The sequence below is a fragment of the Rhinoraja longicauda genome, chromosome 4, assembly GCF_053455715.1.
Source record: "Rhinoraja longicauda isolate Sanriku21f chromosome 4, sRhiLon1.1, whole genome shotgun sequence".
NCBI classification, from domain to species: domain Eukaryota; kingdom Metazoa; phylum Chordata; class Chondrichthyes; order Rajiformes; family Arhynchobatidae; genus Rhinoraja; species Rhinoraja longicauda.
This window is the reverse complement of record NC_135956.1, coordinates 50,241,001-50,253,057: the sequence shown is the minus strand read 5'-3', so window position 1 is coordinate 50,253,057 and position 12,057 is coordinate 50,241,001. Positions and strand designations below refer to the sequence as shown.

Here is a 12,057-nt window from a genome sequence, read left to right as displayed (position 1 = left end):
ATAGCTCAGGGTTTGGGGGAAAGTTTTGATTGTGACCATGACAGCGACTTGGTAGTGAGAGGGACAAGACTGACAGCCCAACACTCCAGGGTTTCAATGTTTCCGACATGATAGAGAGGGAGGCGTTACATTACTAATCATAAGAATGTCAGCTGCACTCAGAGAGGACCTACAGAAGGGTACGTCCACTGACGCAATATGGGTAGAGTTAAAAAATAAGGAAGGTGCAATCACTCTTTTGGGCTTGTACTACAATCCTCACAATAGCCAGCAGGAGTTAGAAGAGAGATGTGGATAGATGTAAAAGATGCAAAGCAACAAGGCTGTCATAGTGGGTGACTTTAATTTCCCCAATTAATCATGGGATTACCTGAGTGCAAGAGGTTTGGATGGGGCAGGTGTCTCTCAGAGGGTTGTTTGAAACAGTATGTGGATAGTCCAGCCGGGGAAGAGACCGTACTGGATCTTGTACCATGAAACAAGCCTGGCCGGGTGACTGACATTTCAGTGGCAGAACATTTTAGCAACAGTGATCACAAATCCTTAAGTTTAAAAGAAAGCCACAAAGTGCTGGAGTAACTCAGCGCTTCGGACAGCATCTCTGGAGAAAATATATATGTGATGTTTCGGGTCCGGACCCTTCTTCAGACGGATTGTGGGAAGGGAGGGGAAGAAAGCTGGAAGAGAGGAGAGGCAGGACAGTTTGTGGCAGGAGATGGGTGAAAACAGGTGAGGAGGGAGGGGGAGGGGGGTTAATAGGCAGATGGTTACACAAAGGCCAGAAATGAAAAAAGGTGTGAAGTTGAAGAGTCGAGAATTGTGAAGCCAGAGGAAGGAATGCCGATGGAGGGAAGGGAGAGGGGAGAAATTGGGCAAGAGGAGGTGGGACCCAAAGGGAGTGGGGAGGTGATCCCTCTACCAATCACATCTTCCTATCTCCACCCCTTTCCACCAACATCGAGACCGTTCCCTCCACAACTTCTTGGTTCATTTATCCCCTCCACCCAAACCACTCCCTCCCCAGGTACTTTCCCCAGCAACCACAGGGGATGTAACACCTGTCCCTATATCTCCTCCTTCGCCTGCATCCAGGGGCCTCAGCTCTCCTTTCAGGTGAGACTGAGGTTCACCCGTAACTTCTCTAACCTCATCTACGGCATCCGGTATTACTGATGAGGCTTCCTGTACATCGGCGGGACCAAGCGCAAACACAGCGACCGTTTTGCCAAAGACACGTGTGCTCAGTCAACCAAGGCTTACTGGATCTCCCGGCTGCTAACTAATTTAATTCCCCTTTCCATTCCCATATTGACCTTTCAGTCTTGAGCCTCCTCCATTGCCAGAATGAGGCCACATGCAAAATGGAGGAACAGCACCTGATATTCCGCTAAGGTAGCTTCCAACCCAACAGAATGAACATCGAATTCTCCAATTTTACATAACCCTAACATCTCTCACTCCCCTCCCCAATCTCTCCCACACCCCACTTTCCGCCCCCCTCCCATTGTCCCCTGTGCCCCACGCGGACTCGCACCTATTTCTCCCCTCACCCTCACCTTCCACCCACATTCATTCCTCTGGCTTCACAATTCGCAGCTCTTCAATCCTTTTGTCTCACACATTGTTTATTCATCACTGGCCTTTGTCCACCACTTTCCTATCAAAACTCCCCCTCACATGAGAGGAATAAGTAGGATACCAGAATCTTCTTCTCAGGGTGGAAGTGACAAAACAGGAGGACATAGTTTTAAGGTGAGAAGGCAGGTTTTTCTTTACAGTGGTAGGCACTTGGTGGCGGTGGAAAGAGACACAACAGCGGTGATTAAGAAGGTTTAGATAGGCACATAAATATTTGGTAATGTAGACAACAGTGGCACAGCAGTAGAGTTGCTGCCTTACAATGCCAGAAGTCCAGGTTCGATCCTGACTTTGGGTGCTGTCTGTATGTAGTTTGCACATTCTCCCTGTGATTGCTTGATTTCCTCCCACATTCCAAAGACATGCAGGTTTGTCAGTTGATTGGCTTCTGTAAATTGTTCCTAGTGTGTTGGATAAAACTAGTGCATGAAATGAATTGAATTGCATTGAATTGAATAAATTTTATTAACCAAGTATGTATACATACAAGGAATTTGCTTTGGTGCTTTGCACGGAAAGTAACAACACGACATACAGTAAACAATTAAGAACAAAACATTATAACTTAAACATGCGAAGAATTAAATAAAATACCAGAGCAAAAGGAGGCTACAGACTTTTGGTTATTGAGTAGAGCTACTGCTCGTGGAAAAAAGCTGTTTTTATGTCTGGCTGTGGCGGCTTTGACAGTCCGGAGTCGCCTTACAGAGGGAAGTGCTTCAAAGAGTTTGTGGCCAGGGTGAGAGGGGTCAGAGATGATCTTACCCGCTCGCTTCCTGGCCCTTGCAGTGTACAGTTCGTCAATGGGGGGGGGGGAAGGTTGCAGCCAACAACCTTCTCGGCTGATCGAATGATGCGCTGCAGCCTCCGGATGTCATGCTTGGTGGCTGAGCCAAACCAGACCATGATGGAGAAGGTGAGGACAGACCCTATGATGGCAGTATGAAACTGGACCATCATTGCCTGTGGCAGATTGTGTTTTTTCAGCAGCTGCAGGAAGTACATCCTCTGCCGAGCCTTTTTGACTGTGGAGTCGCTGGTGGCCTCCCATTTAAGGTCCCTGGAGATGATGGTTCCAAGGAACTTAAATGACTCCACAGATGTAACTGCAGTGTTGTTAATGGCGAGTGGGGGGAGGGGAAGGGGAGCTTTCCTAAAGTGTACAATCAATTCCACTGTCTAAAGAGCATTGAGCTCCCGCTCATTGGTCCGAAAGGTCTGTTTTCATGCTGTATCTCTAAAACAACAACTAGGGAATTGGATCATGTGCAGGCAATTGGGATTAGTTTAACTTGGTGTCTTGTTCGGCACAGGCACAGTGGGCTGAAGGGCTTGTTCCTGTGCTGTACTGTTTTATGTTCAATGTATCTAAATTCAAATTTTATTCACACCTCACTGAGATGATTAAAGCTAAGCTGTGAGCTTGGTTTGAATAATACCTCCAATGTTTCTGTACTCTCTTTTAGAAATATCTGACACCATGTCAAAAAAAAGAGCTCATTAATATCAGAAGATGCTATTTGGAGCTCGAGAACTTGCCAAATGACTTAAAAGGCTACAGTAATAACATATCTGAGGAAGCATAATTGAGGCAGTGATATACAGCAAAAGTTATCAATTTTTAATCTCTAATAGATATAAATGCTTTCTTACCACCAGCCAATCTGTATGAAGCCTTTGAATTACTAAGTATTATTAGACGCCATACTTTAAATGAAAAGCCCATTCAAATAGCTCATCACCTATGCTAGCAGCTTCCATCGGTTCCTGAGCGATGATGGCATCGTCATCTTTCTCGATTGCTCCAAGGCCTGCAATATCAGACACTCTGTCCAATGAACAGCCTTGGTCCAGCTGCAATTTTACCCAGATATAAATTGGGAGGACAGGTGTCATCTTCACTCATACCCTCCCGTCATCACTTACCTAGATTATCTTTAATATCAACACCTTATTCAAACCATGCATCCTGTGTCCCAGACTCATAAAAAAAACCATTCCTTGCTCCTAAATCAGCCACGCTCGTGTTATAATATCACATCTGCTTTAATCTTCTCCAGATAAAGAGCAATACAATATCTGAGACCTGGGTACGACCTTGACGTTGGGTGCTGCCTGTGTGGAATTTGCTCATTCTCCCTGTGACTGCATAGGTTTCCTCTGGCTGCTCCACTTTCCTCCCACATCCCAAAGAAGTGCAAATTTGTAGGTTAATTGGTCTCTATAAATTACCCCAAGTGTGTCAGGAGCAGGTGCTAAAGTGGGATAACATAGAACTAGTGTAAACAGGTGATTGGTAGTGAGCGTGGACTCGGTGGGCTGAAGGATCTGTTTCCGTGCTGTATCTTTCTTTCAAATCAATCAATAATATTTACTAATCCATCATTCCCTTGACTAGCACACACAATCCAGGCCATCCATCCTACCATTCACATCTTGGTTCTTTGTCTGCCCCAGTTCAAAACTTGCATGCAAAGTGTTTCACTGTGTTTTTCTCTCTCTTGTTCTGTAGCCCATGCAGTTTGCAATTTCTGGGAGAAGCTTGCCTTTTTCCAATGATGATCCCTTGTCCTATCTCACTTCCTTCACTCGACCAAGTTTCTATGTTTCTATGACCACCAGCAACCACAAAACCTTGATCCAACTGGAGTCCAAGCTGGACCTCCATCCCTAAAGATCCTACAAAAACATAATTGCCCTCCCTGAAACCAGACTCACCATCAGCCCTTTCCAATACCTCCCATGCTCAGCATCCTCCTTGAACTCTTGGAGGCATGTAAAGCATTCTCACGTTTTTTTCCTACATTAAAAGTGCTTATAAAATGCTTGTTGTTGGTTACCTTTGAGTTTTGACATATTCTTCTTTCAGTGGGAATAACTTTTCCTCAACTCTTTCCCAACGTTCTAGAGAGCACCATAACCAGTCCGGGTTTACCACATGAAGATGCTTCGAAGCTAACGCTTGTCGAACCTTCTCAGTTCCTGTGAGGAGAAGAATGTCTTTTTAGTGCCAAAATGTTCTTAAACATAAGTAGTCAATACAAATGGTGCATTAATAGCGGTAACCTTGTAAATTTGAAGTGTCCTTTTTGTTATGGTGCCAGGGGTGTAACAGACATCCACCAGCTCACTGCTAATGCAAGGCACGGGTTAATTAACCCAGACACCATCATATGATAACTTCTACAAGCCATACCAAAGAAATATAAGATGGTTCAGACCTCACCAAAGCTACAGATAGAAAAGTTGTAATAGCTTCCTCAAGCTACCAAGAAATGGGCCATTTTATATCAATAGGGCTAAACTTAAAGTTATTCAAAGTGACTTTTTTTTCCTCTTTTCTTCAAGCCTTCTGATTTTAGTATGATGCTTCTTTTGGAATTTTACATTTAAAAAAGTTCATCCAACTCTTCTTAAACTTTCTTTCAACATTTGTCTATCTGGATGTGCCCATATGTCAGTGAAAATCAATGGACTGCAAAGGGTAGTAAAAGAAAATAACTGCAGATGCTGGTACAAATCGAAGGTATTTATTCACAAAATGCTGGAGTAACTCAGCAGGTCAGGCAGCATCTCGGGAGAGAAGGAATGGGCGACGTTTCGGGTCGAGACCCTTCTTCAGACTGATGTCAGGGGGGCGGGACAAAGGAAGACTGCAAAGGGTGTTCAGGTAGTGCTCCATCTTTACAATGTCCTGGTTTATTGTGAATTGTAGCTCTAGACACTGCATCTTTGGACAAAGATATTGTTCCTGGATGGAGTGCTGCGTAGATTTTCCAAAATAACACCTGAACTAGAAAGGTTAAACTGAGAAGTGATGATGCAAACAGTTCACAAAACCCCAGATGCAGGCCTCATCAAGACCCTATTTACTCCTGTACTTGAATTCTCTTGGAACAAAAATTCAATTTACTTTCCCTATGGCTTGATACAGCAACAGGCTGGTTTTCAACCAGGTTCCTTTAAGCATCAATCTTATTCCACCTCTCATCGTTTTTACCCAGAGTAGGGGAATCAAGAACCACAGGACATAGCTTTAAGGTGAGAGGGGAACCTGAGGGCAACTTTTTCACACAGAAGGTGGTGGGTATGTGGAACGAGCTTCCGGAAACAGGCCCGTTGGCCCAACTTGCCCACACTGACCAACATGTCCCATCTTCTCTAGTCCCACTTGCCTGCGTTTGTCCCATGTCCCTCCAAACCCATCACAGTATATTTTGGCCCATATCCCTCTACACCAATCCTATAGGTAAACCTATACCTAGTATCCTAGTTGTAGTTAGGAACTGCAGATTCTGGTTTAAACCGAAGATAGACACAAATGCTGGAGTAACTCAGCGAGACAGGCAGCATCTTTGGAGAGAAGGAATGGGTGACGTTTCGGGTCGAGACCCTTCTTCAGACCTGAAACGTCTGAGTCTGACGAAGGGTCTCGACCCGAAACATCAGCCATTCCTTCTCTCCAGAGATGCTGCCTGTCCCGCTGAGTTACTCCAGCATTTTGTGTCTATCCTAGTATCCTAGGGATTTGAGGCAAGTACCATAACAACATCTAAAAGACATCTGGACAGGTACACAGATCGGAAATGTTTAGAGGGTTATGGGCCAAATGCAGGCAAGTAGAACTAGCATAGATCTTGGTCAGCAGGGACAAGTTAAGCTGAAGAGCCTGATTCCTTGCAGCATAACTCTGTTACTCTCTCGTTTAAAAATACTCTGCTCTTCTATTTCTTACACCAATGTGCAGCACATTTTTTCCATATTATATTACATTGGCGTGGTCTTGCCCACACGCCTGTCTCGTCCATATCCCCATGGAACATCCTTATGTCACCCTCCCTACAATCCCAGCTAGTTTTGTGTCAGCAAAAAGTTGAGAAGTACGATATTTGGTCCCCTCACCCAAACACGAGCACTGGAGGAAGCTGGTTGGCTCTTTGAGTCTTTTAATGTGCTGGGGACTGTTGTGCAGTTTTTATTACCAAGTTTTATCATGCACCGTTCAACACCTCTGATTTAAAATAAAACTGTCAATATCAAACTTAAAATTAATACATCAACTGTCATTTGCAGAAGCAAGGTCCACATTTCCTTTGCCTCTTGACTTTACTTCTGCGAATCCTTGCTCCTTTTTGCCCATCTCTTGGACCCCGGCCCTAGATTTTCCTGTGTTGACCCTAATATTCCTCTAGCAATCTCAAAACATTAAGCGACCCATATCATCCCAATTTCAAAGGAAAAAATCACTGCATAACATCTGATTGTAATTCAATCCTTGGACCGAGAGTAGTGCAATACCCTTTTGTAAGTGAGGGGCAGAAATAAGATAATTGTGTCCAAACTGAGGGACAGCAGTGTCCTCGCCTCAAAAGGGGAATTAACAACAGGAAAGGAAAGTCCCCAACAATAGTGGCAGCGACAACTGGGATTCAGACACAGCACACAGATCAGAGAAATAACTGACAATTATATGGCAATTCTTTCCGAACACAGCATAGCTAAGTTGCATCACAGGAACATTAAATGTACACTGCCACTAAGCCACTGAAAATGGTCAGGCAAATGTCCAAATGCCTGGTCAGGAATAAGGAGCCATAAAGAGGAAGAGAGATTGATAAAGGGGTTTAGGGAGAGAATTCCAGAGCTTCAGGTCTTGGCAGCTGAAGACATGTCTGCCAATGTAGGGCAATGAAAATGGGTGGGAATCAAAAATATAGAACTGGAGAAATGGTGCTGAAGATCCTGGGGCCGATGAAGAAAGATGAGCCTGTGGAGAGATGGGAAACATGGCGGCATAGATCAATGGGGAGCCAGTGTAGATCAAGAAGCAGAGGAGTCAATGGGGCACCAATAGTTAGCACATAACCCACCGAGTTTTCGATAACCTCACGCCAACAGGATAGAGGGAGGCAGACCAGTCAAAAGTCCATTGAAATACTCAGGTTTTACCATGACATTGATGTAGATCAAGGTTTCAGCAGAGATGTTAAAGAAGGGAAGAAATCAGGCTGGAAGATAGTGCCCTCATGGTCTTCAACTCTTCCTAGGTGTAATCCATCCAAAGTAAAAATGCCCCCCTTAATGGCTCATAAATCATCACCACTTCCATGGCCTGGTTCATTAACTTGAATGCACAAGAACGAAGGAGGCTGCAGAAAGTGGTAGACATTGTTTGGTCTATCACTGGCATTGACCTCCCCATCAAAGGGATCTATAGGCAATGCTGCCTCAAAAAGACAGCAAATATCATAAAAGACCCACACCACCATGGCTACGCTCTCATTTTGCTGCTACCATCAGGAGGAAGGTACAGAAGCCTGAGAACCATGATGTCAAGGTTTAAAGATATCTTCTTCCCATCAACTATCAGGCTCTTGAACCACATCGCACAACCCTATCTCTTCAAAAATCTAATATGGACTTTTGAAATGCTGCCGTTTAAAATGTAGAAACAATGAACTGCAGATGGTGGTTTTATACAAAAACAGACACAAAGTGCTGGAGTAACTCAGCAGGTCAGGCAACCTCACTGGAGAACATGGATAGGTGACATCTTAACCCAAACACATCGCTGGGTGAAAATCTTTTTCTTCAGATCCCCTGAAACCTTTTTACTCTTCACCATAAATTGATGCCTTGAGGTTTTAGATGTCTCAGTTAGGGGAAAGGTCTCTCATCATCCCCCTAAACCCCTCATATTTTGTATGCTACCATCAGATCCCCATTCAGTTTCTTCCAATCTAAGGGAAACAAACCCCCCTGTTCTCATCACTGAAACGCTCCATCTCATGTAATTGCCTGGTAAATCTTTTCTGCATCATTTCCTGTAAGATAATGTACTTTTTTATAAAGTGGTGACAAGAATTGCACACAATATTCCAGCAATGGCCTCACCAACATTTTATGAAGCTGTACCATGACCTCCCTGACCTTATATTCCATGCCGTAGCTAATGAAAGCCAAGACCCTGTATGCCTTGTTCACTTCCTTATCTATCTGTGCTGCCAACTTTAGAGATCTATGGACTTGTACACAAAGGTCTCCCTGCTTCTCAAAACTCCTTAGGGCTTCACCATTCATGGTCAATGCCCTACCCTGAGTGGTTCTGCCAAAATGCATCATCTCACACATGGCAGGATTAAATTCCATCTATCATTGCTCCATTCAATTTACCAGCTGGTAAATGTGTTCAGTAGCCCAGGACTAGCCTCATCACTATCAACACCACTGCCAATTTCTGTGTCATCTACCAACTATATTCTCCTACATTCGATTCAAGTCGCTGATGAATATGGCACGTAATAAGAGACTTATACCAATTGTTGCCAGCATTTTGTTTTTATTTCAGATTCTTCTCCAGTTTAAAAAAAATGTTTCAGTCTATTTCTTGCTTTGTCTCACCTGCAGTGTTTTCCAGTATATTCTGTTTTAACAACGGGTACTAATCACACTGAAGAGTCAGGAAGCAAAGAAAAATGTTAAATGTGTCTTCCAAGCATGAATCGTGATTGATGTAAAAGTTAGTAAGATCACCAGGTTGGATTATTCTCTTGTTATCACTGCAAAATTTCTTCTCTTCTGATGTATTTGAGGAAGACAGCATCAATTTAATGTTCTGTCAATATCCTGTTCTTTCATTACCAAAGAAGGATTGCTTCTCACTCAGAAGAACAAGGCATCAGTACACGTTTATCACAACACAACGTAACGGGTTTATTCTGCACCAGTCAACGGCATTATTCACAAGCCACCAGTTTAGTGATCCATGTATTGGGTGATGTCATTGAAAAATAACAAAATTATATTGGAAATTAACAATCCATTACAACATCCATGAATTAAAATTACATCTCCAATGGTGGGTTGAAATCCCAATAAAGGCATGTCTAGCACCAATTCACCAGCCAAGCTGTTCATTCATTTCTTTAAGATTACTCACAAAACAGTGAAAAGAAAAAAAAAAGCAATATTCTCCCAACAACCTACATCGCCTGAGATGGGGTACACAATCAGCTCATTGGTTTTATGGATATCAAGAGCCAGGTTGTTGTGCTGGCACCATTTTCTCAAGCAGTTGATCTCTCTTCGACACTTTGACTCATCATTTCTGTTGCCTAACCAACAACCTCTAAAAAGCTTTTCCTTTTGCAAATCTTTATATAATCAGACCTATTTTATATATGCGATACACACTTAGCTGCCCCCAACATCTGCACTATTGAGGCTTCTCCCCCCCATCTCAGCACTGAGGATCTCATCTCTTTATTTCATACCACTTGCTCTTCCATCCTGGATTCTGTTGCTCCTCTTAAAATGAAAAAGCCTAAGCCCAAAGGTCAGCCTTGGCTCAATGACACCACCAGAGCCCTAAGAAGGGAGTGCAGAAAATCAGAACGGAGGAGGAAATATGATAAGCGTCAAATTTCCTTCGAAATTCTGAGAAACAATCTTCTCAAATATCAGGAAGCAGTAAAGTCTGCGAGAGCACAATACTTTTCTGACCTTATTTCCAAAAACTCTCATAATTCCAAGGTCCTATTTAGCACTATTACCTCTGTCATATGTCCTGCCCACAGTACCAGCTTAGTTGGGTCCCCTGCTAAGTGCGAAGAATTCTCCAAATTTTTCACTAGCAAAGTTGAGAACATTAGAATGAATATTTCCCCTCCCACCCGTGACCTAGCTGTCTCACTGGTCTGTTCATCTAGTGCACTGTTTCCAACCCGTCACTCTATCCTCCCTTGCAAAGCTTGTCTCCACTATGAAACCTGCAACCTGCCCCCTTGACGCTGTCCCCACTGCCCTTCTGAAGGATGTCATTGCAATAGCCGGTCCCAGCATCCTCTATCATCAACAGTTCTTTGGCCACTGGCACTGTTCCAACCTGTTTCAAGCATGCGGTGGTCCAGCCCCTCCTGAAAAAAACCTAACCTAGACCCCACCTTGCCTAGCAACTACAAACCCATTTCCAAACTGCCATTCCTGTCAAAAGTCCTTGAAAAGGTAATTGTACATCAACTACTGCCTTACCTACACAAAATACCACCCTGGAAAGTTTCCAGTCAGGTTTCAGGGCCCACCACAGCACAGAGCGACTGTGCAATCTTGCTCCTTCTCAACCTCAGCGCAGCGTTCGATACAGTGGACCACACCATCCTTATTGACTGTCTCTGGTACGGGGTTGGCGTTAATGGCACTGCCCTGAGCTGGTTCGTTTCCTACCTCAAAAATAGGAGTTTCTCCATCAACATAGGCAGTTATTCCTCTTCCCCAGCTAGCCTCTCCTGCGGGGTTCCACAAGGCTCTATCCTAGGCCCCATTCTCTTCTCTCTGTACATGCTCCCCCTCGGCCAAATCATTCAAAGGCACGGCATTTCTTTCCACTGCTATGCGGGTGACACACAGCTTTATCTCCCCCTGAAACCCAACAACCGGTCAAATTTAATCAGCCTCATGCACTGCCTTGATGACATAAAATGTTGGATGGCACAGAACTTCCTTCAACTAAACGAGAACAAGTCTGAGGTCATCCTATTCGGCCTCGGCCTCGGCCTCGGCCCCCCCCCCCCCCCCCCCCCAAATCGATAACAGGCAGTCTTGGAAGCCTATCCTCCCTAGTCAAACCGCATGTCAAAAACCTTGGCGTGATATTTGACTCTGCATTAAAGTTTGACAAGCAAGTCAACGCTGTGGTAAAAGCCAGTTTCTTCCAGCTTCGTACCATAGCTAAAATCAAACCATTCCTCCAATTTGATGACATTGAAAAAATCATCATCGCATTCATTTCCTCCCACCTAGACTACTGCAACTCCCTATACACTGGGATCAGCCAAACATCCCTGTCCCGCCTGCAATTGGTCCAAAGCGAGACTCCTGACGGGTACCCATAAAAGGGACCACATCACCCCGATTCGGGCCTCTCTCCACTGGCTCCCAGTACAGTACAGAATCAACTTCAAGCTCCTCCTATTCACATACAAAGCCCTAAACGGGCTTGCCCCACCCTATATCAAAAATCTTCTAACCCACCACTCTATCTCCAGGTCCCTCAGGTCGGCCGACTTGGGGCTACTGACTATCCCGCGGTCTAGGCTTAAGCTCAGGGGTGACTGCGTTTGGCGGTTGCAGCTCCTAGACTGTGGAACAGCATCCCTCTCCCCATCAGAACTGCCCCCTCCGTCGACTCCTTCAAGTCCAAACTCAAAACCTATTTCTACTCCCTAGCGTTTGAGGCCCCCTGAGGGGGCGCTGTGAACTGTTTATGTATGTGCTGTTATGTTTGTGTGCCATTGTTTGTTCGTTTTCTTAGTACCTGAACTGATGTACAGCACTTTGGTCAACGTGGGTTGTTTTTAAATGTGCTATACAAATAAAATTGACTCGACTTGACTTAATTCCTTTAAAGTGCAGAGGTGATGA

The 12,057-nt window shown here is 44.4% G+C and overlaps 1 protein-coding gene across 3 annotated transcripts in view; it reads right to left on the bottom strand.

Moving 5' to 3' along the window:
• ctdp1 (CTD (carboxy-terminal domain, RNA polymerase II, polypeptide A) phosphatase, subunit 1) overlaps positions 1-12,057 on the bottom strand; it is a 232,126-nt gene that overhangs the window by 149,494 nt on the left and 70,575 nt on the right. For all 3 annotated transcript variants that reach the window (XM_078398633.1, XM_078398634.1, XM_078398635.1), the window contains exon 9: positions 4,479-4,620. In XM_078398633.1, the coding sequence (XP_078254759.1) occupies positions 4,479-4,620 (142 nt within the window). The remainder of the gene's footprint in view (positions 1-4,478; positions 4,621-12,057) is intronic.